Source organism: Ammospiza nelsoni, chromosome 1, assembly GCF_027579445.1.
Source record: "Ammospiza nelsoni isolate bAmmNel1 chromosome 1, bAmmNel1.pri, whole genome shotgun sequence".
NCBI lineage: Eukaryota > Metazoa > Chordata > Aves > Passeriformes > Passerellidae > Ammospiza > Ammospiza nelsoni.
Genome location: NC_080633.1, coordinates 41,744,421 through 41,771,143, shown reverse-complemented (window position 1 = coordinate 41,771,143; position 26,723 = coordinate 41,744,421). Strand labels below are relative to the sequence as shown.

General features: G+C 42.1%; 1 protein-coding gene across 1 annotated transcript in view; it reads right to left on the bottom strand.

The window, feature by feature from the left end:
- Positions 1-720: 720 nt before the first annotated feature.
- The window catches only part of TGFBR2 (transforming growth factor beta receptor 2), a 60,799-nt gene continuing 34,796 nt past the window's right edge, over positions 721-26,723 (bottom strand). Inside the window, exons 4-7 of the mRNA XM_059469152.1 lie at positions 18,671-19,470; positions 14,397-14,538; positions 6,595-6,722; positions 721-3,147 (exon numbers count right to left, since the gene is read on the bottom strand). Of these exons, the coding sequence (XP_059325135.1) occupies positions 2,968-3,147; positions 6,595-6,722; positions 14,397-14,538; positions 18,671-19,470 (1,250 nt within the window). The 3' untranslated portion in view covers positions 721-2,967. The remainder of the gene's footprint in view (positions 3,148-6,594; positions 6,723-14,396; positions 14,539-18,670; positions 19,471-26,723) is intronic.

Sequence of the window (26,723 nt, the reverse complement as noted above, 5' to 3'; positions counted from 1 at the left end):
ATGCTGGTGGAAGGCACCCTGTGCAAAAGCTTAGATTCAACCCAAGTAACATTCAAGACAATTTGAAGAGGGCAGAGGGAGGTATCTTGCTCTATTTTTTTTTTTTTAAATCTGTGCTCTGCATGCCTTCCATGGGAGGGGCATCACCTTAAAAAGGTGAAAGCTCTTTGTGGAGAGCAGAAGCTGTAAGGCACAAGCACATTAATCACGCACTTCTCAGTGACACAGATTTAGTGGGCTGTCTTCTGGCTCACCTACACATCAGCACCAAAACGACTGAGGTCTAGCTATGGTTCTAACTATAGAACCATAGAATGCATTAGGCTGGAAAGACCTTTAAGATCACAGAGTCCAACTGCTAACCCAAAACTGCCCATTCCCTGACTAAACCATGTCTGTAAGAGTCACATCCACCTGAGACCTGAGCAAGGCAGCAGTAGGAAAGCGCCAGCTGTAAGCCCTTTCTCCCTCCCTTCCTTTGAGACTAGTGAAGGTATAACAGGGCAGGGGCTAAGGGGCCAGCAAGTTTGCCCATCTGCTGGTGCTGCTCTGCTGAAGGGCAGGCTGGAGACTAGGGGAAGGAGTCATTAGCAAAGCACACTGCACAGACTGAGAGTGACATTCAGGCCCCTGGTGGGAAGAAATGGACTTGAATCAATTTAGGATAGGGTTCATTTTAGGAAGAGCCCTCTCCCTATCCTGGATGATCCAGAGACGAACTTGATTTGGTGTTATTTTATTTGCTTCAATAAACATTTGTTTTATACAAAACAAAACAAGACAAAACCCCCCTCAAAACAGTTTACAAAGCAAGTTAAGTGTTTGAAACTTTTGATATACAAGAGTATATATTGCTCACATTCCTATTTCATACATGATGTACATGGTGAAGTATTCCTTAAAAGAATAAAAATTTTCCTTTACATGTAGTGTTAAAAAACCCCATAAAAACGTCAGTACTGTCAGGAACTACTGCTTACCATTTCTTGACCTTCTGTGTGTATGGAGGAAGAGAAATGGGCTGAGACTGAGTCATTACCACTGTAATGACTTTCTACCTGCCTGGATGCATTCCCCACCCATATCTCCTACCTCTGCCCATGGCCCTGTGAATTTACAACATTGCATCCCTAAAAATATGCCATAGTATCCTCGAAGTTCCACTGTAGGTGTGGAGGTTTTGCCCCACTCTGTTTTAACATCTCTGAGCAGTTTGGTTAAAATAAAAAAAAAAAAAAGCAGTTACAAAACCATTTCAAATAAAGTATTTGCCATCATAAACTTAACTCCTATTTGAATAAGCATGATTCCTATTGACTTGCATGGCAACATTTTTGAGAGGAATATTGATATTTATCTGTCAAAGGTGTTTAATAAACAACACCAAATTCATGTGTCCAGGATTGGTTTGTGCTGGTTGAATTTCTAAATTGCAAGGCCTGCTGACATGCCATGAGGAAGAGAAAAATGGATAAATCACTGAAAAACACCTAAAGACAAAATTTTTAGCACTTCTTAAACACACTGCTGTCATGTATAGAGGCCCAATGTGATGTCAACTGTCTCAAGCATTTTGGGGAACTGAAAGAATGCAAGCAAAGTCTGAAAGATCCTGTTGAAAAAGTGTTTCTTTGTTTTTGTTTTTTGTTTTTTTTTTTAATTCTGTGAATTGCTGACTTGCTGAGGCAGCCCTAAATGCAAGCAATGCTGAGGGCAGGATATGCCATTAACCTATTGCTATGGAGCTTTCCCTCACCTCCAAGGTCTTTTTGCAAAAATAAAGGCAACAGCTGCTGCCTCTTTCTTTAGAAAGTGTGGAACAGTCACACTGTGGTTTGCCCAGCAATTAGACACACTGTACAGGGAAAAGGGAAAAAAAAAGTTTGTTCTTATAGCAACACAATCAAGGTAAAAGACAGGGGGAAAAATAATAGGACTGCCCACACTCAGAATGCTCAGCAAATATAAAACATCTGCTTGGATTGTTGCTGGCCCTGTCCTGTTCTGTATGGTTTGAGGGTGGGGACGGGAGGAGGGGAAAACTGATCCTGCTGATATTTTGCAACCTGTTTGCAAGCAGCACAAATTCAAAGCAATAAACATATAACATTAATGAACTCACAAAACACACATGTGGGAAGGACCAACCCTCCTCACATGCCTGTTCTGGAACACTTTGAGGACTTTGGGGTTAAGGTGAGAGGGAAAAGGCATTCCTGAATTTTCCACAATGTGCTGCAGACAGGACCATGCAAGTAACTGCAAAGTCAACTTTGCCTGTCTGCTGTGAGACTGCTCCTGCTCCTGTGAACAGCAGGATGACAGCCAGGTGGTCACAGCACATGCTTGGAAAGTCGTCTTCTTATTGCATATTATTCCTATTTTTTGGCAGAACGCTTAGTGCAGAATTGCTGGTGTGGTGCTATACCAGTCCCCCCAGGCTCCTTCCCTAAGGGGTGGGATTTCTAATGTACTGGTAATTTCCTGGAAGCACTTTCTTTTAATAACTTTTCTTTTCCCAGGACATGGCTGTTTATAGATATATAGATACATATATATATATATATATATATACATACACACACATTTATATATATATATATATATGTATATATGTATATATGTATATATATATATATATAAATAGCAATTTCATAGTTATATACAGGCATTAATAAAGTGCATAATGTTATTGGCTATTTTCAAATCCTTTTCCTGAGGAAGTGCTACCATATATAGCTCCTCCTACGACATGATGCTGGCTGCCAGTGCTAGGGTATGACTGCTACTCCCCCAGCTTGTAATTCCCAGAATACATCTCCCTGTCCAGAGCTGGAGCCCAAAGGGAGTGGTGACAGCCTCAGTCCTCCAGGAAGCAAGTCAAGGCACCGATCAAGACCTCTTCCTTTGCCAAGGTGAACACGTCTAGGAGCGACTTCCCTCCGTCCCGGAGCTCCCGGGCGTGCGCTACTTGGCGGTGGTCACGGAGCCGTCCTCGGGGATCTTCTCCTCGGAGCAGCTCCTCCCCGAGAGCCTGTCGTGGTGCCGGAGCTCGCTGAAGCGCTCGGCCACGCACTGCGCCGTCAGCCGCGCCTCGGGGTCGTGGTCCCAGCACTCGATGAGCGTCTCACACACCATCTGGATGCCCTGCACGGAGCACAGACACAGCGCCCGTGACGGGGCAGCCACCAGCAACGCCTCGCGCACAGAGCTGCCTCAGGCCCTCAGAAATTTGGGGGTTATTCCACGTGCGTCCTGGGGGTTCTTTATGGGATCTGCTGCTTCTGTCATGGGGCATTGTTTTCTTTTTGTTTTGTTTTGGTTTTTTTTTAAGAAACCCTACTACAATATTTTCAGCGCTTTAGTTGGAACTGTCATGTGGGCATGTGGTCTGATCTAACAAGAACAGCGATGCTTCAGACTAGTGATATAGAATCAAGCAGGGGTTTTTTTTAATAAATATGATCAAAATTCTTGGATAATATGCCTCTGAATGCTGAATTCTGCTTGGGTTTTTCAAACAGAATTCTGATTGCCAGCAATATTGGGCTGTACATCAGCTCTTTATGAATTCCTTGTAGATTACCTAAATCTATGTGCAAATATGGGCCACAGTCCCACAAACACTTAAGCACATCACTCACAGTTGTAACTGTTTAACCTTCATTTCAATTCCAATGCAAATGTTTTCAGGAGCAAAAAAACAGTTGCATCTCTGTAATGATTTTTATAAACATGAAGTATTTGCCACAGGAAACTGTGTTTTGTTTTATGATACTAAAAGCCCATTAAGTAGGATTTATCTTAAACCTATTTAAAAAAATAACATTTCACAACACTGCATTAATTGTATAATTTACCTAATTGGTGATGTTGACTGATGTCAATGCTAATAGCAGAATGTTACTGTCTGTATACAAATAACATTAGTTTTCTGCTGGCATTGAAATTACAAGCAGTAAATTAAATTAAATATTAAACATTAACTTGAAATCAATAGCGCAACAAATCTCATTAAGGGGGGTGTGGGGTAATTGTAATATGTAAATCTATTCCAGAATTTTATCATGATGAATAATGAGTTCATTACAAAAACACAACTGCAGAGGAAGGAAATGAATATGGAAGAGCCATTACAGTAAGAACAACTTCTATGGAGTTCAAAGCAGATCCTCAGCTGCTGCAAACTGTCACAGCATTGCGGAAACTGATGCATCACTGCATCTTAAACAGCACAACGTGAAGCACTGAAGGGATTCAGGCAAAGGGAATTAAAACCACCTTCATTAAATGTCCTCTAAGCATGTTATCAGGCATCTCCTTCCTTAGACTCTTAGCTGAACCCTGTTGGGGCCAGCTGTGCCCATTCTGGTGACACAAGCACAAGGGCATGGCCCTCCCAGTTGGGGTTCTCTGTGCTGGGGCAGTTTGAGATGTGGGTTTTATACATGGAAGAAACCTCTGAAGTCAAATGCAGGACACCTAGGTCCAAATCACGATCATTTTACTTGCTTTATAAAGCCAGAGGTGATGAAATCCACAATGTATCCTACAGCTCTATGCCAGTACCTCAAGCTGCAACTCTCTGCACGCTCAGCCTTGCTCTCAAGGGCTTTTAGTGCTGGTAGTATCAGATACCCAGGCAGCATCAGATATCCAGGTTTCCCTCAAAATTCAACTTTCTTCCCTTGTTGAAAGCCCCTCCTCAATAGCCTACTCCTCACAGCTGAGTACATAAGGAGCAAGTTCCTGCAGTCCAGGAAGGGGCTGCCTTTTGCCATAGTCAGCAGGTGGCAGGTGTTCCTGGCTGGAAAGATGATTGATTTTAGCCACTCACTTGGTCTTTTTTATGTAGCTGTCAGACTGATTTTCACTTCCCAAATGGAATTAAAAAGGGAGTGTTACATTGCTCCTGATGGAAATAGTAGATGATATTCTTGGTTGCCTGGGCTTTTATAAAAGTTTGTGATACTTTTCTTATGTCACTGAAGACCACTCAGCATATTTCATTAAGAAGTGGAATGAACAAGCCTCACTTCTCTAATATGATTCACATTTTATTTCTACTGATAAAACTACTGAGAGCAAAGGCGAAGAAATGCATGTGTTTGGCTTGTTTCCATTCAGTTTTCTCTACTAAAAAATCTACCATTGCCTAGGAAGTGCAACCATGGTGCTCGTGAATAGAGGAAGCTGACAAAGTGCTTTGTGATATGCAAGGGAAATGGACTGCTAATGCACAACCTGAATAAAACCAGACTGGCTTGCTGAAGACTAATTTCCTATTTCATTAAACCTGTCAACAGTTGGGATACAACTATGACTGGTTTCCACGGTAAAGTACTCAGATTTGCTTTTTCTGCTGAAGATCCTCTGTAGTAGGATGGTCTCCCTGGAAATGGGGTAAATCAAATTTGAAGAGTGCCCTGTTTGCAAAGCTACCAGTGGTGAATGGAGAAGGGCATCATGCTGCTTTTGGTGTTGAATAATGCTGAAACCAGCCTGACTCAAAGTTAAACATCTTGATAGTGAGGTGAAGATGAGGCAGACCTGGTGAACTACACAACAAAGGAACAAACAAGTGATACTATTAATAACTTGTCTAAAACTGCTGAGCTGACTGAGCTGGCCTGGAGACATCTGACTGACAGTCAATTGCTTTACATTATGAAAGCCCAGTCCCACTTTTCAACAACAGCATCTTCTAACATAACTCCCTTGAGGAGTTATGTTAGAATACCTCAAGGTTACTCCTCGATGCTGAGCAGAAGAGATTTGCCTAAGGTTGTTGGCATGGGTGTCTGACATCAATCTTAAGTTAATAATTGGTTTTCTACCTTTAGTACAGTTGCTTTAATATGATTGCTTCAATATTGCTTCATAGTGCACACTATACGAGTAGTTACAGCTCCTACACTGTGTAGTACATAACTCTAAGACCTTTTTGTCTAGTTATTATCATAATAAATAATTTATATTTTTATATTTGGTTTGACAACCTTAATCATGTGAGACAAAGTCGTATAATGGTTTGCACCTATATAGTCCTTAAAATGTAAACTGTTGACAAAATCTGGGGCTAAGACAACCCAGCCACACGTAGACACCTCTCTGAGAAGGCATTTAGAAAGCAAGGGGATCCTTTCTGTACCTCATGACTCAACAGGAGGGCTTCTCTAATAAATTTTGTCTGAAGCTCTCATTCTGCCTGCAACAGAGGCCCATATGTGAAGTTGTTTTCTTTGCCCTTTCAGAGCCTACACACAGTGCACTTTAAGGGCCTAACTATTCTGCAGCTCTCTGGGTGATTTTTGGATCTCAGGCTTCCAATGTTTCTGTTTTGACTGCTTTTGGATTACACTGGTGTGCAGCAGGAATACCAGGGCATTGGGGCAGGCATGGTGCAGAGAACTGTGGTGCCTGAACCACGTCAGCACCGGTGCCACTCTGTGATGGAGTTTCTCCATGTGTGACAGACCTCTCCATGCAAAGAGAGGTGCAGCCTGTTGGGCAGGGCACTGAGGTAAGGCTCAGGCTTCAGGCAGCAGCTAAATGTACAGTGCAGCTCCCACTGCCCACGTGTGGTGCTCTTACCTGATGGTTAAGCCAGGAGCTGGGGATCTCGGGCCGCCCTCTGTCTCTCAGGACATTGTCCTTCATGCTTTCCACACAAGGGTGCTCTCGCACTTTGGAGCCGAAGGGGGGCTCATACTCTTTCACTTCTGGGAAAGAAGCAAACACAGGGAATTTAGCTGGGCTGTGCTGGTGCCAAGAGTGGAGGGAGCTGGTTGTTCTCTGAGGAGTAGGAGCTACTGATTAGCCACTCGCTGCCACTGTTCTGCTTGACCAGCTCCAAACAAAGCAAAGCCAGTTGGCATTTTCAAAAATGTTTCAAATGTGTTTCTCACACACACTCCCTCCCTCCCCTTTTTGTTTCCTAGCCAACAAAACAATTCTCATTTAAACCCTTTAGTACATAATAATATTAGCAACAGTCCAAGAAGCAGAGTAATCTATACTGGTTTGTGAGCCTTTTAATCTCTGCTGAGGTAAAACGCACAGGAGGTTTAAGGTGAGTTTTGCATGAGCCAAGCTTTTGAACAGTTGGTCACCCTTAGCTCTCCTGGAGTCCACACACACTTATCAGGTGAAATATAAACTGAAATCTATCTAGGTCATGGGAGATGGGAATGTGTGAATTGCTAGGAAAGGGCAAAGATACAGTTAAGGAGCAATGCTGGAAGCTGCCATACTGCCCTTGTTTACTCCTAAGCTGCATTCTTTTGTAGAAAGTAGTAGTCTGCTCTTATTTTAGATTTCCTTCCCAAAATGGATCAGTTTTGGCCTGTGATACAGGGGCACAGCTTTCTGAAGGGGTTGCTGCCACTCTAGTTTTTGTTTGCATGTTGCATATTTTCTTTGCTTTTCTTTGCAGAGAGAAAGGAAGAGGCAGACATATGGGACTCTTGGAGAAAACTCAAGAAATCTCTGAGAGCGGAAATATTATAGTAGATGCTGACACAGTGTAGAAAATGATGTGGTTTCTTTGGGAACAGATGGAGACTTTACTCACAGGCCTAATGACTTGCTGCTATCAGATAAAGATTTATGAAGTTGGCCTGTTCTGCTGCCTCTTATTTCTTTCTAGGAATTAATTGGGGGCAAGAAAAACTGAAGTATAATCTACAAAGCAGTCTGGAGAATGCATGTGAATGCCCAGATGATGTGTGAACAGAGACAAACGAGCAGAGAGACAAACCACTGCTGCATGATGCTACAACCAAGTTCAACTGCAGTACCCAGTGTTGCTCACTCCTCTAAAGGGCTAAAAATTGCTGAGAATGCATGAATAGGGATTAAAGACCCAGAAGAAATGGGAAGAACCTCTAACACTTGGGTTTGTTTACTTTGGGAGAGAAAGGTAAGGATGATATGCTACTGAAAATAACTAAGGATCAAGATGACACAGGTCAGATCCTTCTGCCATCTCTCATGATAAAAACAAGGTAGTATTGAAGACAACTATCTTTGGATTTTTCTCCAAAGCCTTGAAGTCAGGCTGTAGATCTCACTTGCATGTGATGGCCATGAGACAAAGACTTTATCAGGCTGATGCTTAAAAGGAATGGCCAAGTTACAATAACAAACATTTTGGAAGGGATATTAAACCTCATGCTTCGAATGCTCAGCATTTAGAGATTCAGCTGCAAACAACTGTGTGCAGTGCAGCAGATCACCCATAGATGCCTCCTGCAGAGCCCTTCTTCCTTCTCCCTAACCATCTGCTGCTGGCCACTTTCCACAAGATGCTCTGGAGAATGGCTATAGCCCAGAAACAAAACTTCCATCTTCTAAGACCCAAAGGCCAAAGTCTGCCTCGCTCTCTTTCCTGTGCAAGAATGCAAACCAGTTTCACCCACATTAATCTGAGTCTGAGATGACTCAGCCAAAATAAATATATAAGACTTTAGCCCTAGAAATGAATTGGGAAGTTGCCATGTTGCTAGTCAGACATGGGTTAGCATGCAGTGGATGCACAATGATTATACTGCACATACCTATATGTTCAAAGCCAACAAAAGTATTAAAGTTCACCGGGAGAATTTAAATCACATGACCTAGATGGCCATTTCCTGCACCATCTCCATCAGTCATGGTTCAGTTGTGGTAGTGGTCATGGACACCAGCCAAGATTCTGAGATCTTGCAGGGTGAGGAGTTAGAAGAGTCTCAATGGCCAACATAGGGAAGCTGGCGCTGTGATGCTGACTTGTTGGTCCCTCTCACTAATTTAATCTCAACGTTGCTCAAGTTAATGAGATGGTTCAAGCAGGAGAAGGGAAAACTCTTCCTGGCAATTGATAGGTTCATAATATATTTTTTCTGTTTGAGAAATTGTTTGTAAGTTATGACCATTCCTCTTCCAAATATAAAGACTGAATAAATTTTTCAGATTTGGATTTTTTTTTGTTGCTTTGTTTTTGTTTATGGTAAAGAAAGAGAAATTTAGGGCAGATGCCAATTCACTGTAATGACTTTCTACCAATACAGTCATGCCTTCCCTCAGGTTGAAAAGCATGTGGCATCTCTTTGCTATTTATTATCATGCTTCTCTTTCCCTAGGAAAATAAAAAAAAGCCCACTAAATCCTCATGCAGTAAGTCATCCTAATGCTGTGGAATCTCAAGTGTCAGACATGTTTTGCAGTAATAGTCGGTGTTATTCATGAATCATGTTTACGTGCTGCAGTAGATGTAACAGATGTCAATTTGAGGTAGGTTAAGATGTTTGTGGCTAGATGCCTGTGTGTGGCTGTATACAGATGCTGATTCTATTTCTCGTGCCTTATATATTTCTTTTCATTTGTTTTAGACCAGCTGGGCACCAAAAATGACAACTGGATGAAGTACCATAAATATATCAGGAACCACAAACTACAGAACCTTTAGCATTCAAAAATGGCAGACTTCCTTCAACTTTAACCTCCAGCATTTAATCTTTATGGTTGAGAGCGGACTTGCACTACTAACTGCCGAACCTCTAGTTTCTTTTGACATTGGCCTAGCTACAGTTTTCAGAAAGGCAGGGATAGGATTTTTAGCCCCAAACAGAGACATTACTGAAAATCTATTTGTTCTGTGTGATGAAAGCTTTGAAAATTTGGCTCACTTGTGATCTTTTTCTACTCTAAGCTTTTTGCAGTGAAGTTTTCTTTGGGTCAGAAGAGCATACCACAAACCCTGTTGACACTCCCTTATGTGATCTATCTTACTGATTTCCATGGGACAACTTCTCATGTTGGATGATGTTTTATATGCAGGATCAAAGCAGGAGTGAGGTGAAAGGCCAGCAGAAGTCAACTGTGAGGCAGAGTCTGCAGCAGTGAGCTTGTGTTTGGGAACTTCTAGGTTCCTTTGAAATGCCCCTTTATTTAGAGCTTATGAGGGGGAAGAAGGGATAAATCAATTGATGGTGGAGCTGCTGTGGCAGCTCATGCAAACACAGGTAGTGTGTGCAGATAGTTCAGATGGTGTCTTTCTTCATGCTGGAGGAATTTGGGTATTGAATCTGCTAACTTGCACTAGTTGCACAAAGGGAAAATAATGCCCAAAACAGAGGCCCAAAAGCTGTTTCAGGAAAAGTTTAAGATGCTGTCAAATGCTTACTTCATAAATTTCCCTAGGTTTCCTTGTTGAGGGAAGGATGCATTGGGATGAGTGAACTCATTGTGCACACATACCTCCTAAGTGACTTCACATCTGATGATCTAAGACACAGTCCCCCTTCTAAAGATTTGGGAGTGCATGAACCCTGCCACCAGGCCTAGGGGCTGCTCAGTGAATCCTGAGGTGGAAAAGTGGCAAACACATCAGTGCTCAGCACGGGGTGTGGTGCAGTGACCTTATCCACTGCCACATGGGCTTGTTGAAGGACAGTACTTGCTGCCTTACATGTAGCACTGTGGTGACACTGGGAGAATTTCCAGGACAGGAGTGCCTGTCATGAGGTGACACTGCACTGTGTGGATCTACCAAGCTGGGCTGTATGCCACTACAAGCCAGTGCAGTGCAGACATGTCCTGATTGAGCTCTGCTTCACAGAAGGAGAAATTTAAATCAGCCCCCAGCTGCAGCCACCTCAGGGGCCACTGTGCAGGCCCAGCCCTGCTGCACAGGCCATCTGACTCCTCCCTGCTGCCAGGAACGTCACTGCTCCACGTCAGTGTGATGGAAGCTGAGCATTTCATGAGGTACAGGATGCACAAATGTTTAGTTGTCAAAATGTGACTCTTGGCTGACTTTCCAAGTAAGCATAAGATTACTTCTGATTTTATTCACATGAAACACAGCTCTGGTAAAGCAAGGCTGCCATTTTAAACAAAGCTCTGCTACCACACTGAAGCCAGCCACCACTCCAGGAGTACAATACTGCTCGACCAACACTGCCATTTTATGAGGGCTTTCTTTTCTCCCTCTTCACCAAACCTATGTATCCAAAAGTTCCCTTTCCCCTCCTTCTCCCCTGCCCCCCGCAATAGTCCCTCACCCATAGCAGTTGCAATTCAAACCAGATGGTTTTCTTTTCTTTCTAGGAGGCTGTCAGAGAAATTACACTTGTCTCAGTCACCAAAGCTGTGTCACTCTGAAAGCAAGTGGTTGAGATGAAAATTGTATTTCTTGCAACGTGCAGCATCTGGTGCACAGCTGTTGTGCTGAATGAAATACCAAGTTAACAGCAGTGTGGAACAGTTGAAGTTCTCCCCAAAGTAGTATTGCTGAGTTTCTAAATATGCCTCTTAAATTATACTCTGGTGAAAAATCAGTCAACCTCGATCTTTGCCTCTGTCTCCCTTTCCCTTGTGCCCCATTTCTGCTTCTCCATATTTAGCACAACAAAGTAACAACGAACAGCGTGGCCTTTCACAAAAGCCAATCCCCACCTGCTTATTTACTACAGCAGCTTCACAGTATGGATTGTGCTGCTGGGTATTTTTGTTTAAATGTCTGCTGACTGAAGAGGCCTGGCATAGCGTGGAGGCTGTGTTTGACAAAGCGTCTGTAGTGAAAGGACCTGCCTGCATCACCTCCCACACTCACCGAACACCTGCACGCTGACAAATGAATCCCAAGAGCTCCCTTTGAAAAAGAAACAAGCCCCTGTACCTCTGTGTGGCTGAATGGCAATAAGTCCCCCTTCCTTGCATGCTTCTCTCCCTAAATAAAGTTGTTAATGCTGTTGTCTTGGCTAAGACTCTCCACTTTGTGCCTCAAAACTGCCCTGAGCTGACACCACAGCCAAGCCTGCCCTGCAAAGACCAAGCCTAGATCTTTTAGGCTCCTTTGAAAAGGCTGTCTGCAATCAGGTCAGCCTACTCTGCCTCACATGCAAAGACATTTTTCTCATTGCCAAACAGTCTAGGAGTAAAAGAGGGGTTTGCGTGAGCAGAGGCAGCTCCTCAGGAAGGCTGTGAGGAGAGGAGGGAATCTCACAAGTGACAGATGGAGAAGAAAAGCAGAGGGGGAGCTGCAGTCATGAATCACTGTAAGGGTATTTCACCAGCTGGCTGCAAAGATAACCAGACTGCTCGAAACAGGGGAAAATCTGAGAAGGAAATGAGAGTAATGGTGCACTGCTGTTGCAGCTCAGTGCCAGTGACAAGTTAAGGGATCTACATCCTGGGAGTTGTGTTTAACTGCTTTAGTCAGAGATGCTAAGAGCAAGTTCCAACCCCTACAGATCTGCCCTAGTGCTCCTGGGGTTTTGCTGGGGACCACATCTCAGGAAAGATGACTGAAATAGAGAAATAAAATTCAAGAAATGTGTTTCTGGTGATGAGAATGAGTGAGGGATGAAATGAATAGGGAAAACCAGGATGTGGGTGGGGGTTAAGCATCACTTGAAAGGGGATGTCGGGACAGAAAAATATTTCCCTTTACTGAAATAACTTCAGCTCTTCTTCTCAAGGTTATTATGGGTCAATCTCTTCTAGCTAAACATGCTGGTGATTTTCCTTCCTTATGAAACTCCCTTTATATCCTCTTTTAGCAGTTGCCTTCTGAGAACAGCAGCAATAAGGTTTGCTTTTGCTGCAATCTTCGTTTTGCCCTACTCAGCAAATCTGAACAGGAAGGGACTCAGGCATCATCAAAGATGAAAGACTCCACAGTGGACAGCTCATATTTATACTAATCAGGTGAGTTCCTAAATGCAAGAAACAGAGACAGATCATGAGACAGGGCACAGTTCCTTTATTTCAGGTTTTAAATCTCCTCTGCCACATTTACAAAAGTGCTAATGAAAGGCTGAGGTTGTGCCAATGCACTTAGAAACAGGCATGACCATGATCCATTAAATATGGATAGGTTTGCCTTGTAATATGTCAGACTGAGGTTCAGTTCCTGAACCACCAAGTGTTTTATCCTTAAATGTTTGACTAGAAAAGAATTTGGTGTTCTTTTCATGCTTTTATGCTAGCATATTCACCACACTTACTCACTTTGTAGCTTTCCTGGCAGGGTGCAAACAGGGGCAAATCTGTTGCCCACAATACAGCCCACCCAGCAAGACCAAATGCTGGTCAGACAGAGCAGGAGACTGAGATGGAGGCAATTCCTCCCTCCTGCCCATGGACATCGTGGTGCAGCCACACAGTCACTGTGCAGAGTGGCTTCAGAGACCTCCCTTGTGGTATCCCACAGATGCTGGTAGAGAAACAAGGAGCAGCTATGCACATCTTCCCCTGGGACCTTGGTTTCCCTCCTGTACACTATGTTCCTCATAGCATAGTGCTCTAGCTTGCAAGACTGCCCTGTCTCTGTGTCTATGGCAGCCCTTCAAGGTGGAACTGTGCCAAGTCCAGTGAAAAGGGAGCTTCTGTGGTTTTGGACGAAGGATAACAAATCAAATCACAGTTGCATATCTACTATAATATCCACATTAGTATTACCCTGCTCCTTAGACTGCCTATGTGAGCCCTGAACTGTGCAGCAATATTTTTTAGAATGACTCTTAGACAATTCCAGAAGGCTGAAGAATTTGACATGTAACTTTGTCTTATTTTAGTTCCTGAAGAAAGGTAAAAAACTTCAAACATGGCAACATGTATTGTAGATATCCCAACAGCAACTTTTCTGATTTCTAGCACATACCAGTGTTGCACACTGGGAATTTTGGGTCAACCTTAGGCAAAGCAGAAAGGGAGAGTTTGGTTTCAGAAGACACTCTGAATAAGAACAAGCACAGCAGTTTTCATGGAGCTGTTCTGATAGTCAGTTCCAATCATTTTTATTTTGTTACTACACTTTATACCACAAACATCCCTTGATTTCTCATATGGATGATCTCTTGCAAAATCACCAAGCATGATGTGCAGCAGCTGGTGACTTTGGGAAAACAGGAAACTTTCCATCCCACTATGATGCCTCTTACAGAAATTACCAATTAGCAAATGTGACACTTAACTGGCCCTTACTAGGTTTGAGAATTGACATTCCATGAAAGTAAATGGGAAGCAGTTATCACTTCTTCAGTTTAATATTTCAAATTGATTTATGTTTCCAATTATTTTGGATGAGATCAACCAGACTGAGTTAATCCATGGCTACCCAAGATGTCATAGGGAAACCAGACTTTAATAATCTTTAGAAGTGACCTACCTAACAGCAAACTTATCCTTACACCAACTGAGGATCAGTTTACTCGTGCGCTCAGTGCTTCATGTTCAAGCCTGCTCATGCACATGTGCATCTCACACTACTGAAGGACTGTTAATTTACAGCATCCAGATACACCAGAAAAGCTTATGATAGGTAAAAAGAATCGCCCTCTCTCCAGACAACCATGAGAGCATGTCTGTCTCAACATACTCTTAGAGAGAAGAAAACAGATGGCACTTACCTCCGACAGCGTTACAGCGAGATGTCATTTCCCAGAGGACCAAAGCCATGGAGTACACATCTGTTTGTTTGAAGGACTCCATGTTCTCCAGGTTCATCCTGGACTCCAAAACCTCAGGGGCCATATATCTTGCTGTGCCAACCTACAGGAGAAGAGATTGGGGAGAGCTCATGAGCTGAAATTGCAATTCATGTTTTGGATTCCACTGTGATTTAACTCCAGCTTTCACAGAAACAGTGCCATTTGACATGTATCCAAAAATTCAGGCTATACTTGGCGCAGGCCATATTTTCTGCTGCCAGGGGAATCTGGCATTGTTCTGACTACCAACTTACTTGCACCTCTCCTGGTGAGGAAAAAAATGGCCTTTTTTAGTTCCTTAAGCAAATCATTTTGACACTGATAAATTTTCTCACTCTTTGGCCATTCACAGATAAACTCCAACCTTTGGGCCTGAAGCAATTGCTGCAGACCAAGTGTCTTTCAGATGAGCAAGAAACACATTGTATTATATTGCACAGCATATTACAGTGTTAGCTGTTTCTTTTCATGGCAGGCTTAAAAGGAGAGTAAATGCAGGCCTGGGAGAAGAAAGCAAACACACAAATACTGAATGCAGAACCACACATTTGAATCGAAACCAAAAATCTGCTCCTTTGAAAAAAACATTCTCATAAACTTTATTCATACTGAGCAATTTTCAGCAATGACTTTAGCAGCTCTGCTGAGATCTGGATTATGATTTTGCATTACAGAAAATAAAGTTTAAAAGTCTGTTTTTATCACAAGAAAAGATTTAAGGAAGAATTCTTGGATCACTCAACAGTTGCTCTCAAATGACAAACTCTTCACAGGGTATAAATAACATATCCCCCTTGAAAAACTGCAAACAGAAGTCTTTCATCAGGCAAAGACAGCTTCAAGTTGAAGACTGGTTAATGGCAGAGATGAACAAACATAAGTGGGTGATGCAGTAGGACATATGATTTAAACGAGCTGTTTACACCACAGCAATCACTCCAGAGTCCAGAGGCAAGCAGGGCTGCAAAAGATCATTTCAGTTACTGGGTCTGCACTTGCAGACAGCCACATAGTAAATGTACAGTCTTGACAGAGCCCTATGATACTCTTTTTATAAGCTTCTGTAAACATGTCTTATCACCTCAGGCTCAGGGCAAATGGGAAGATGTTCCACAAAAGTGGAAAGTATCATATGAAGAAGGAAAGATCAAGAACATGGCTTTGTCATAGGACCTTGCAACAGCAAACAATCTCTGTGTCAAAAATACTTGAATGGTTGTAAGATCAAAGTCTTTATAAACAGAGGACAGAAAAAAAATTCAGTGTGAGCAGTCCCAAATTTAAGTTCCCTGCTACATTGACACTGATGAATTTAAGGCCAAGCATGTGAATAGCAGCTATACACTGAAGAAGAACTTGGGACAGTCATGTCTCAGCACCACCAAGGTGAGCACCGACTCCCTTCCCTACATAAAACGTACATATGGAAACACTGGAGCAGAGGTTGCTGCTACCCACCATTAACTCTCTAGCACAGGATTTCTTCTCCAAGCACACCCCATCCAAAACTTGAAAAGGTTACCTGTGCACATGGGCAAACATCTGCAAACCTTGCAGATTTTAACAAGATTAACGATGCCTAAACATAGGTCCCTCACATTGCCACAAAGTTCTGTCCTGGTCTGGCATTTAACATGCTCTTTGCAGCAATAAAAAGGATTCTGTACTTTTGCAGGACAGTGGAGGATGAAGGCCTACGACTAAAATGCACAGAAGAAAGCGCAGACAAAAATTGACTTGAAGAATGCTATCAAGCCAATCTTATATCCATCCTGCTTAGAATTTATCATATATTCCATTCTGCTTATGTCCCTTTATCTGCATCTAGATTATTAGGTCTTTTGGCCAAAACCACTTTTTCTGTATCTTGAAAACAAGTGACTCCTGAGCCTCAAAGGCAATTTTAGGTATCTGAACTCTGGAAATTCCAAGCTGATTGTCCCTCTAGAGTCTAGATATGCTTCTTCTTTGCAAATACCAGTCTGCTTTCAGTTCTTGATTTTCCAAAACTTCTAGAGAGGGACCATGTCACTTCATTTTTGCGATGTTTGAATCTTTTTTTACTGGAGATCTTACATTTCTTTCAACCTGTTGAGAGATGTTTCATGCCCTGAGGTGCATCAGTCAGAGAGGCAGTATGTATTTCTCTTTAGCTTTTATGGGAAACCATCTATTACAAGGGCGCTGATGCTGCTGAGGTACAGAACTGCTGTCCTTGCAGTCACCTACCACTTCTCTGAACACAGTGGGAAGAAGGTCCAGATTTATACGGTCACATAAAGTACTGTCTGCAAATATTAACCATCATGGATGACCAAACTCAAAAGTGTGCAAAGGTTCTATAGGGTAGAAAGGTGGTTTCCAGCCTGGTATTGCAGTCAATAATGGCTATATCTGCATGATATGGAAGGTATTTCGATAGATTGGAAAGAAGATGGCTTTGTAATCCCAACAATTTGCCTTCAATATTGGTGTCTAAGGATGACCAGTAAAACAGTTAAATACTTGCACTCTTATTTATTTCATCAAAAGCTCAAGTTTTTATTGAATTAAAAATTGGGTCAGCTCCATTATAAAAGCTATAAAATTGAATCTCCTAGTGGCAAGGGTTTGAGTCAAAGAGGAAATTCTAGAAATTATGCAGAAAGCAAATCTTGGTGCAAGACTTCTTTAATAAAAGCTAGAGCATTGAAGCTGACATGTTGAGGAATTAAAGTGGGTTGCTCGCGTGTGCCCAAAAAGAACAAGGCAGAATTGGGAACCAAATCAATTGACTCATACCCCTTGTCACAGAGAAGAACAACAGCTGGGTCACCCCTAAACAGATTCACTGAAGCTAAACAAAATAAAACAATCAGCTTCAACATCAGTGCCCAAGGACACCAACTCCAAAACCATAACCTGATCTGGGCAGCCCTGTACTTTGTCATCAGTGCTGGTGTGGACTTTGGAAGTGACAGTATCCTTCTACTTCCAAGTGACTCTGAGCAATGAAATCAGCTTGCAATAAGGGTCTGCTTTAAGCAAAGTGTCTGTGGGTGACGACTTTCAGAGTCCTCGTCTTGCTTCAAATGGGACCAGTCTTATGACTGACAATCTGGTATGAATGACTTCATAGAACTCTAAAAAGATCTGACATGCTGGAGAGAAATTATATGTAACAGAGTAGTGTTTGTAGCATTTTAAATATGACTCCACTAATTAACATTCACTCCTGGCTCTGGTTAATAGATCTTCTAAAAATGAGATCAGGACAGTTGCTTTTCAATAAGGAGACTTCCAAAGGCATATCCACATTTGATAAAGCACAGTAAAACTCCTGTGAACTCAACAGCATGCCACAGACTGAAGATTTGTCCCTGAAAATATTCTAAGCTAAAATATTAGTTCCATGTGACATAAAAGTCAGTTTAAATTGACAAGATTTGAGTGACCCATGTATAAAAAGATAAATATAAAACCACACAAATATATGTATAATTAAACTATTAGGAATTAAGTTAACAAATTATCTGAATTTATACTATGGGAGTTTTCATTAAAAGAGACAATATGTAGATATAGGTAATCTTCAACGCCTTCATAAACATCCCTGTCAAGTAGATGAGTATTATCCATACGCCTTAGTTGAAAAATCACAACAGGGCAATTATTTTTATTTGACATCCTTGTATTTGCTTACATGTGGAGAATGTACCATTCATTAAAGAGGTCTTTTTTGAATTTTAAAATTGTATCAGTAATTACGTGCTTACAGTTTTGAGGATGCAAGATTGACTTCATGTACACTGGAGCAGACCAGGATTGGGCCAAGTCACACAGAAGTGTAATGCCATCAGGCATGAAAACTGTATCAAAACCTCACAACATGAAGCAGATCCTTATTGTATTTGTGTGTGTGCATTGCAGCAGCGCCATGAACAGTTGCTAACAAGCTCATACATGTTTGGTATAAGTGAAACGATGGTTGCATCACACACACATGCAGATCTCCAACCATAACAAAACCTACATTGCACTCCTCTCGTTGTTGCTTTAATGTTTAGAGCTGCTTTGTTTATAAACACATTCACATTAATTTTAAATTATTTTAAGTCAAAGCTGCCACAGAAGCTTACAGTTTTTCCATCTTTTCAGCCCAGGAACTGACAAACTGGTACATTACCTGCGCCCCTTTCAACCTTCTAACTTACCTGCCCACTGTTAGCCAAGTCATCCACAGACAGGGAAGGGTCCAGCCTCAGGGATAACCCAAAGTCACAGAGACAGCAGGTTAAATCATTTTTCACCAGGATGTTGGAACTCTTTAGGTCCCTGTGTACAATAGGTGTTTTGGGACGACCACAGGGTGTGTGATCACTGTGCAGATGGGCAATCCCTCGGGCCAAGGACCCGCCAAGTTTCCAGAGGTCCTCCCAGCTGATAATATGCCGTGTGAGATACTCCTGCAAGTTTCCTTTAGCATGGAAGGCAGTGATCAACCAATACTGTTTGCCAAGGTCTGTCTTACGTTCCTCTGCTGTCAAGAACTGGAGTATGTTCTCGTGCTTGAGGTTTACATCTGAAAATATGTCTTTCTCAGTTTTCCAGGAAGCATATTCTTCATAGGAGAAAATCTTGACTGCCACAGTTTCATACTGTTCTGATGTGTTTTGCTTCAATTTGGCTTTATACACTTCAGCAAACCTTCCTTTGCCAACAACAACGTCCAACTCAATGGGCAGCAGCTCTGTGTTGTGGTTGATGTTGTTGGCACACGTGGAGCTGATGTCTGAGCGGTCGTCGTCTAACATAATGGCACAGCCATCACTGCAGTCCTTATGCTTCTTGGGCTTAACATTCTTCTCCCATGCCTTGCTGAGCTTCCTCTTCTTGTGAGTGCGGTAGGCATAAAAGATAACAATCACAGCAACAGAAATCACCAGTAACGGGACAAGACTTATGATTGTGACTTTGGAAATTTCATCTTTCTCCTCTGGCTTATGGGGGTCATCTGTAAAGAACAGAAGGAGGGCATGCATGAAGTTATATCATAGTTTGATATGTACAGATGGCAGTCAATAATTATGATTTTTATCCAGAATACAATACATTATCTTCTCCCCTAATAGCAAATAAAAATTGTCACTGCTTTTTTGCTTCAAAATGTTGTTTTGTATGTAGGCCTCTGCTTACCACGACTTCCCTGTCTGCTTACTTTAAAAAAAGCCAAAACTGAACAAGTAAGAACCTAATGTAATTTATTCACTTTGTTCTTCTCTCAGGCTTTTAATACATAATGGATTAAATCTTCACTTTCCTGAATACAATAGCCAAGGTCTCCTGTACTTAATCTGTCAATGTATTCTTGACAGAACTGCTCCTTTAACCACTAATTACTAGAACATATTCATTTTTTATAAGTAAACAATGAAGCCTGTGAACTCCCACTTGCCCAGTTATTACTCCAGATCCAGTATATTTTACTACGATCCCTGCAAAGCCATCTTCAGGAAGTCTGTTCACACATTATACAAAAATATTTAGGCACAAATTTGTATGCTTCCATATAGACCCAAAAAACAGAACTCATTCTCATGCTTTGATGTGTGTGAGTGTTGCTAGAACTAATTTAAACACCTGCATGTTAACAGGCTCAGAACAGTCACCACCACCACCCTCCAAGTACTTCTATATGGATTTTTGTATTGGAAAACTTCCTCTGTGAGTTCCTTGCTGGTTGTACACTGGTTTTCTGCTGTAAAGAAGATGTTCACTCCAAACTCCATACCTGGTGCACTGCACACACCAACATATTCTTAGGTGGAACATACAGGGAATAGAAGAACAAGAGGGACCTATTCTAGAATAGGGATGTGTTCTGGGAAGAGTACAGACTATTATCCTACAGGTAAGAGCTGCCCTACCACCTCTAAAAACTACCTTCTAGTTAGTTCAGAATTTCTTAGGGAAGACAACCAGTTTAAAAGGGAACAGTTTTGTTCCAAGAAGAGATTAAAGGAGGGCCAGAGTTTATATCTGAAACTGATTTGATCGAACAAATGGAAATTTACTCTCAGTCTCTTTCTTCCTTTGAGTCACATAAAATGTACTGTATCATTTTTGCATGAGGGAGGGAATTGTTAGGAAAAAGCCCTGGGAGCCTAACCTGAATGGGCTGAAACAAATGAAGCTGCAGCTACAGTTAAGCAAGTGGCTTGTGGGGGCAGCATGATGCTCTGGCGGATGCTCACAGCCATGTCATTGACTCAGGCTCTGTGCACCAGGCCAAATAAGTCAATATGAAAAGGAAAAGTTTAATAAGGTCTGAAGGGAAGCTGTCACTAACAACATTAGCCACAAGTCTCTGTTTCCCCTACTCTGTGCCTTTCAAAACAAAGGTGAGCAATGCTAAAATGGACAAGGGTAAAAAGTCCACAATTAGAACAAGCAGTACCTCTGACCCTCCAATTTCACTTGTAATCACTATTCCAATGTAAACTCAGCTGGCAATTAGCAGGAGCCACCAGCTGTTCAAAGGCAGGTGATAGGACATCTGAAAAGTATATTCTTTTTATTTGGAAAAAGGCTTGCATCCTGAAACAGGATGTGCTTCCTCTCTTTAAAAGGTTCATCAACCAGATGCAAGCGAGTAATTAAATCCTAGCCTCTCAGAGGGTTTCAAGGAAGAAGTGCCTTTATAGCCTGTCATTCCCAGCCTAGCACAGGTCAATGACATGCACTAGCAGTACCTACAAAAATATATATCCTTCATTTATGCAAAAGAACTTGAGGTAATCCCTCCTTCCAGACCTATGCATACCACAAATCCTTGTTCTCCAGTAGTTTCTCTTGACAACAAAATGTTAGTAAATTTTAAAATTATTACATTTTAAATCAAAACAATACCTAAAAATTCATCACAGAATAAAGCCAACTTTTCTGCTTTTAAACATATTGAAGAGGAGAAAAAACCTGCTGTGTTTGTATGGCTTTTATGGGAGGAATATATTTAGAAAGTCAAATGTCACTGTCAGTAAATAGATTTGCATGGCTTATTCCCTTGTGCATTCTTTGCTTCTAGAAAATCTGCTTTATTAAGAACTTGGGAAACACCCTGGTGGAGGAGAACTGACTGCATTGTGGGATAGCTGTTTTGGAGTTTTGACTGCTAGCAGGTCACAACTACATGACACAACTATGACCTGTAACAATCAGAGAAAGTAATTTTGTTGAATATTTGAGGTTCAGTTTTGCTGGTTTTGTTTTTTTGGTGCTTTTTCTTGAGCACAGAAAACATGCTTAAGTCTGGACTCTGCCCTTGGAAATGAGTAACATGTCATCCATATCATAGGGTATACTCTTTCACAATTATGAAAATCTTTCTTTAGGGCATTTTAAGTAATTTTTCTTTGCCACAGAGCTGCAGCATGTAGACCAGATATCTGAAATACAAATATCTTTCAAAATGAGTGACAAAAGCCCTAAGATGTATTAGTTGTCTTTCAAGCAGTCAGAGGCAGCTGGGTGCATGTTCATCTCTAACTGAGGAGAAACACACCCTGTTCCTTTACTGTTATGGACTGTGTGAGGATCTCCAATCATTCCTACAATGTCCTAGAGCAGGCTGTATTATTTTGCTCTACAGCTGAGAACTCTCCAGCAGAGTTCTCAGCTCCTTCAGCTCTTCCTCTTTTTGCACAAGAGAAAGCTCTGCTTGCGGTGCAGGGGAATTTCTGGGTAGAAGGGAAAAAACTGCCAATGTTGCAAATGTTACTTGAAAAAGAATGTAAAAAAAGTTAATCAAAGCAGAAGCTGAGCAGTTTGGCCACTTCCCCCTGAGCACTGTATCATCCTGCAGCCCTGCTGCAAAGTGACACATCCGCTTTGGCATGCTTGCTTGGAGGAAGCAGAGAAGCAGGGGGTGAAAAGCGTACAGCTGCACAACCCCACCTAAAGCAGCAGGGACAAAGGCTTGCTAATTTTCAGTATTTAAGACAGTAGGCAAATCCCACTCAATGTTTGGGAAGTGCAAGAATGAGCACACATCAGGGAGAACTAAGTGTCAGGTCTGACAAGGCTGAACTCTAAGCTTAGGAGGGGACCAAGCTGCCTGACAGGAGAATTAAAGGGGATAGCAAGAGCAAAGAGCTGGTGGCACTGAGGTGTGTCCCAAGCAAGTAATTTCTGGAACTGTCTTTGATTTTGTCTGATGATATGAGCAGAATCAAATCACCCATTCCAGCACAAACTAAGGACAGGGAACTTCTCTGCAAAATCTGTGTACAAAATCAAGACAGGATAAAAATTCAGAGCACAGCTGTATGTTTGCATAGTGGCTCACCAACATTTTATGGCTTGACTACAGGAATCTAAGAATAAATATGCTCACTTATAAATAAATACCTATGACTGAAACCTCGTAATTTAAAAAATGGGAGTGCAGTTTCCTCTTTCTGAGCATTGGAATGAGCAAAATCTGGCTGTACAGGCAGGCAAGGAAATGGTTAAATGAAACAGCCTTTCATGTTTTGCAAACGTGCTCCTAAATAACTTTCCCCACCCACAACTATTATTTGGGTGGATCAGTCCTTTCTTAAGCTTCAAAAGAGCCTATTAATATAGCATAACAATGGAGAAGTTGAGCTAAAAGAAAGCTTCCTGTATGTGGTTTAAACTAAGCACAAACCATCTGCATAACCCTTAACACTGCCTAAGCCTTGAGGGAATAGGGCTCAGGTGCCAAGGAAAATGGAAACACTGTACAGTCAGGGAGCTTCAAAGCCCTAGAGCTTGCAAATTCTTTAGGTTGGTTTTCATGCCTTTGATACAACTTTAGTGTCAGTGAACTTTGGAAGGAATAAGTAAAACAATGGCAGTGAAATGAGGACACACTTGAATGGCAGGGCAGCAGAATGCCCAGCCAGTACTGACAGAACTACTTCCTTGCTGTCTGCTGCTCCTGTGAGCTCTAAAGCTGCTGCCTATTCAACTGCTAGTCAAAGCCACAGAGCAGAGAAAAAATATATTTGATGTTAGCAGAACTCAAGTTAAATATATCGACACCAATGCATTGCAAGCTTGTGCAGTGTCTTAAAAATTCCCAGAAACACAAAGTCACAAAACATGGTCTCAGACACAGAACTGAGATCAAGTTATTTTACAAGATCCCAAGACACAAAGCAGCCCTTTGAGCTGACTGGAGGAAAACTCCATTTTGTAGAAATTCTGAGGTTTCAAAGTTTGATTTGAATTCCACACTGGAATGAAAACCAACACTTTTTGAATGCTTTTGCCTGAACAGAATATCTGTTCAAATGTTGCAGTTTGGCAAGAGAAGTATGTGAAGTGCTGAATCCCCAGCAATGAGTGGACTGGTATGGGTGGGGTACAGCAGCTTTGAGTTCAAGACCTGCTCTGAATCAAGGGAGAGCTTTTTACAAAATGGGAGTTTGAAACTTGCACGTGTAGTGTTTTCTGAGCAAGGCACTAGGCAACAAAATATGGAAAAGCCTACCCATCTCTTTAGTACTGTCTGGATGAAAACTAGCTCCATAAAATGCTTCACTTTGAGTGAAATGAAATTTACTCTGAACAGCTGTTTGGAGTAATTTAGTTTACCTCTATTGAAGAGCTCTAAAGTGGAAATGAAATTCTGTAGCTCAGTGTTTCATGTAGATTCGTGATGGTCTTTTGGCCAAAAATTTTGGCCTTTTTAGAATTAAAATGGCTTGGAAATCTTCAGCAAAACATTTTTTGGTGGGAAATATTGATTTTCAAAACAAAAACTCTGCTTCTGACATTCTATACTTTCCCTGAAACCCCTATCTTGAGGACAAAAGTGGCCTGAAAGTGGATCCAACTTTTAAAAATTTCTGCTAGTTTTACAGGCATTGTTTTGGGGAGTTTTTACAGGCATTGTTTTGGGGAGTTTGAAGACGGAGGGTGGGGAGCTTTTTCACTCAGGGTGGAGGGTGTTTCCTTAGGAAAATGGTTGATCCTGACACAAAATACTTGCTAATAATCAAATTCAAATGCCACACTCCAACAAATTAACCTGCATTTTTTTTATCATGATAACTTCTTGGAAACACTTTAAATTTTCATACTTTAGAGATGATTTTTTTTTTTTTCAATTTAATAGTTTTGCTGTGCAGGAAATCAGTTTCACCCCTCCTTCAGCTCTATGCTGAGCCAACTCATGGCAGAAGAGAGAGATTACTAAAAACAGAGTGGGCTCTATCTTACCATCCAGTGGAAAATAAACCCTGGCATTTCTTGCAGACTTTCCTGAAGGTAGAATTCCTTCAACAAGTTCCTGTATTTGACAGGATCTTTTTTTGGACTAGGTAATCCAAGTCTGTCAAAGGCCAGTAAGTTGTGCTTGAGCTGTATGTCTTCATCTTTTAGTCTGAAAAGGATATTACCAGGGTATCCAAAAGACGATCTCTCTCCTGGAGAGGCACTACCTCCGGTAGTTGGCAGATCTGCCTGGCCTGCTATAGAATCATGGAATTGTTTAGGTTGGAAAAGACCTCTAAGATCATCCAGTCCAACTGTAAACCCAGTACTGCCAAGTCTACCACTAAACCATGTCTCTAAGTACCACATCTACAGATCTTTTAAATACCTCCAGGGATGCTCATTCAACCACTTCCCTGGAGAACCTGTTCCAGTGCTTAACAGCACTTTTGGTGAAGAAATTTCCCCAGCTATCCAATCTAAACATCCTTTGTACAACTTGAGGCCATTTCCTCTTGTTCCATTGCTTCTTATTTGGGGGAAAATGTTGACTCCCATCTTGCTACAACCTCCTTTCAAATGGTAGCTGAAAGCCAAAAAAGGTTCCCCCTTAACCTCCTGTTCTCTTGGCTAGACAACCTCAACTCCCTCAGACGCTCTTCACAGGACTTGTGCTCGAGATCCTTTCCCAGCTTTGCTGCCCTTCTCTGGACATGCTCCAGCACCTCAATGTCCTTCTTGTAGTGAGGGGCCCACAGGATTTGATGTGCCCTCAGCAGTGCTGAGCTCAGGGGGATAATCACTGCACTGGTTGTGCTGGCTCCACTCTTTCTGAAACAGGCCAGAATGCCACGGGCCCTCTTGGCCACCAGCTCTCACTGCTGGCTCGTGCTCAGCCACTGCTGACCAGCACCCCCAGGTCCTTTCCCTCCAGGCAGCTCTGCTGCCACTCCTCCTTCAGCCTGCAGCATTGCATGGAGTTGCTGTGACCCAAGCACAGGTTCCAGCACTTTGTGCCCTAAGGGTTTACTTAAAGGTATGGGAACTCATTCATCTGCTCTTTTGGGTATTTGACTGCCTAAATGTTGTGCTGCAGTCAACAAATGGTTGGCAAACCAGGCCTAGCTCTCTTAATGCATGTCACTGCCCAGTGCCACCACTTATCTCTTTTCCTGAAAGGTAGTAAGTATGAGCTACTTTAAAGACCAATGGCACACCCACTGCTGCCCTCCCCTGCAGACCTGCAGTTTTGGCCTTGGCACACAACCACCTAGGGGGATCAGGACTCATGACTTCTCTTTAACACCCAGGGAAAATCCCCAGTTACATGACCCAGTTACATGTGTTACATGTTGGAAGAGTTATGCATATGCATCTGTCACCTGATGGGAATGGCTGCATCTTAGTCACAAGGGTGGGAGGGAGGCAACTTCATTGCCTCTGGGTGGCTTACTTCAGCAAAAAGGCTGGGCAGCAATGATATCTCATCTATTGTAAGCAGGATTTCATTTTTCAACTGATTGCCAAGTATGCTATTCAGCACCCAGGAGGTCTAAGAAACTCTTAAGTTCTAAGACAGAACACATAGTTTGTTGCTGCTTTTATTCCCCCACTGCTGGCTAGAAAATATTTCCTTGGTTTGCTGGCACTGCACCCATTTGCTTAAAATCTTCCACCCCACTAAAGCATTCCCTTCTTATCTCTTCCACGCTAATAGGTCCCTTCACTGTGTGTACATGGCATCTCTCACACACTTCGACATTTTAGCTGAGCTTTCCTACTCAGCAATATGAAAGCCAACATATTTTAACTTTACATGACGTGACTGAGTTTCTGTGATACATGGCTCAGTTATAGAGCTTGGGTGTCTGCTGCTGTTTGCTGGTGGATTTCTGGAACAAATCAATCTCTCCAGTTTCAATATGTTTCAACAGATGCCACACATTAACGACTATTTTTATTCTCAGTCTGAGTTTCACCCCTCCAACCTTTCCCAAAATATTATGTTGCCAGTGTTAGTTACAG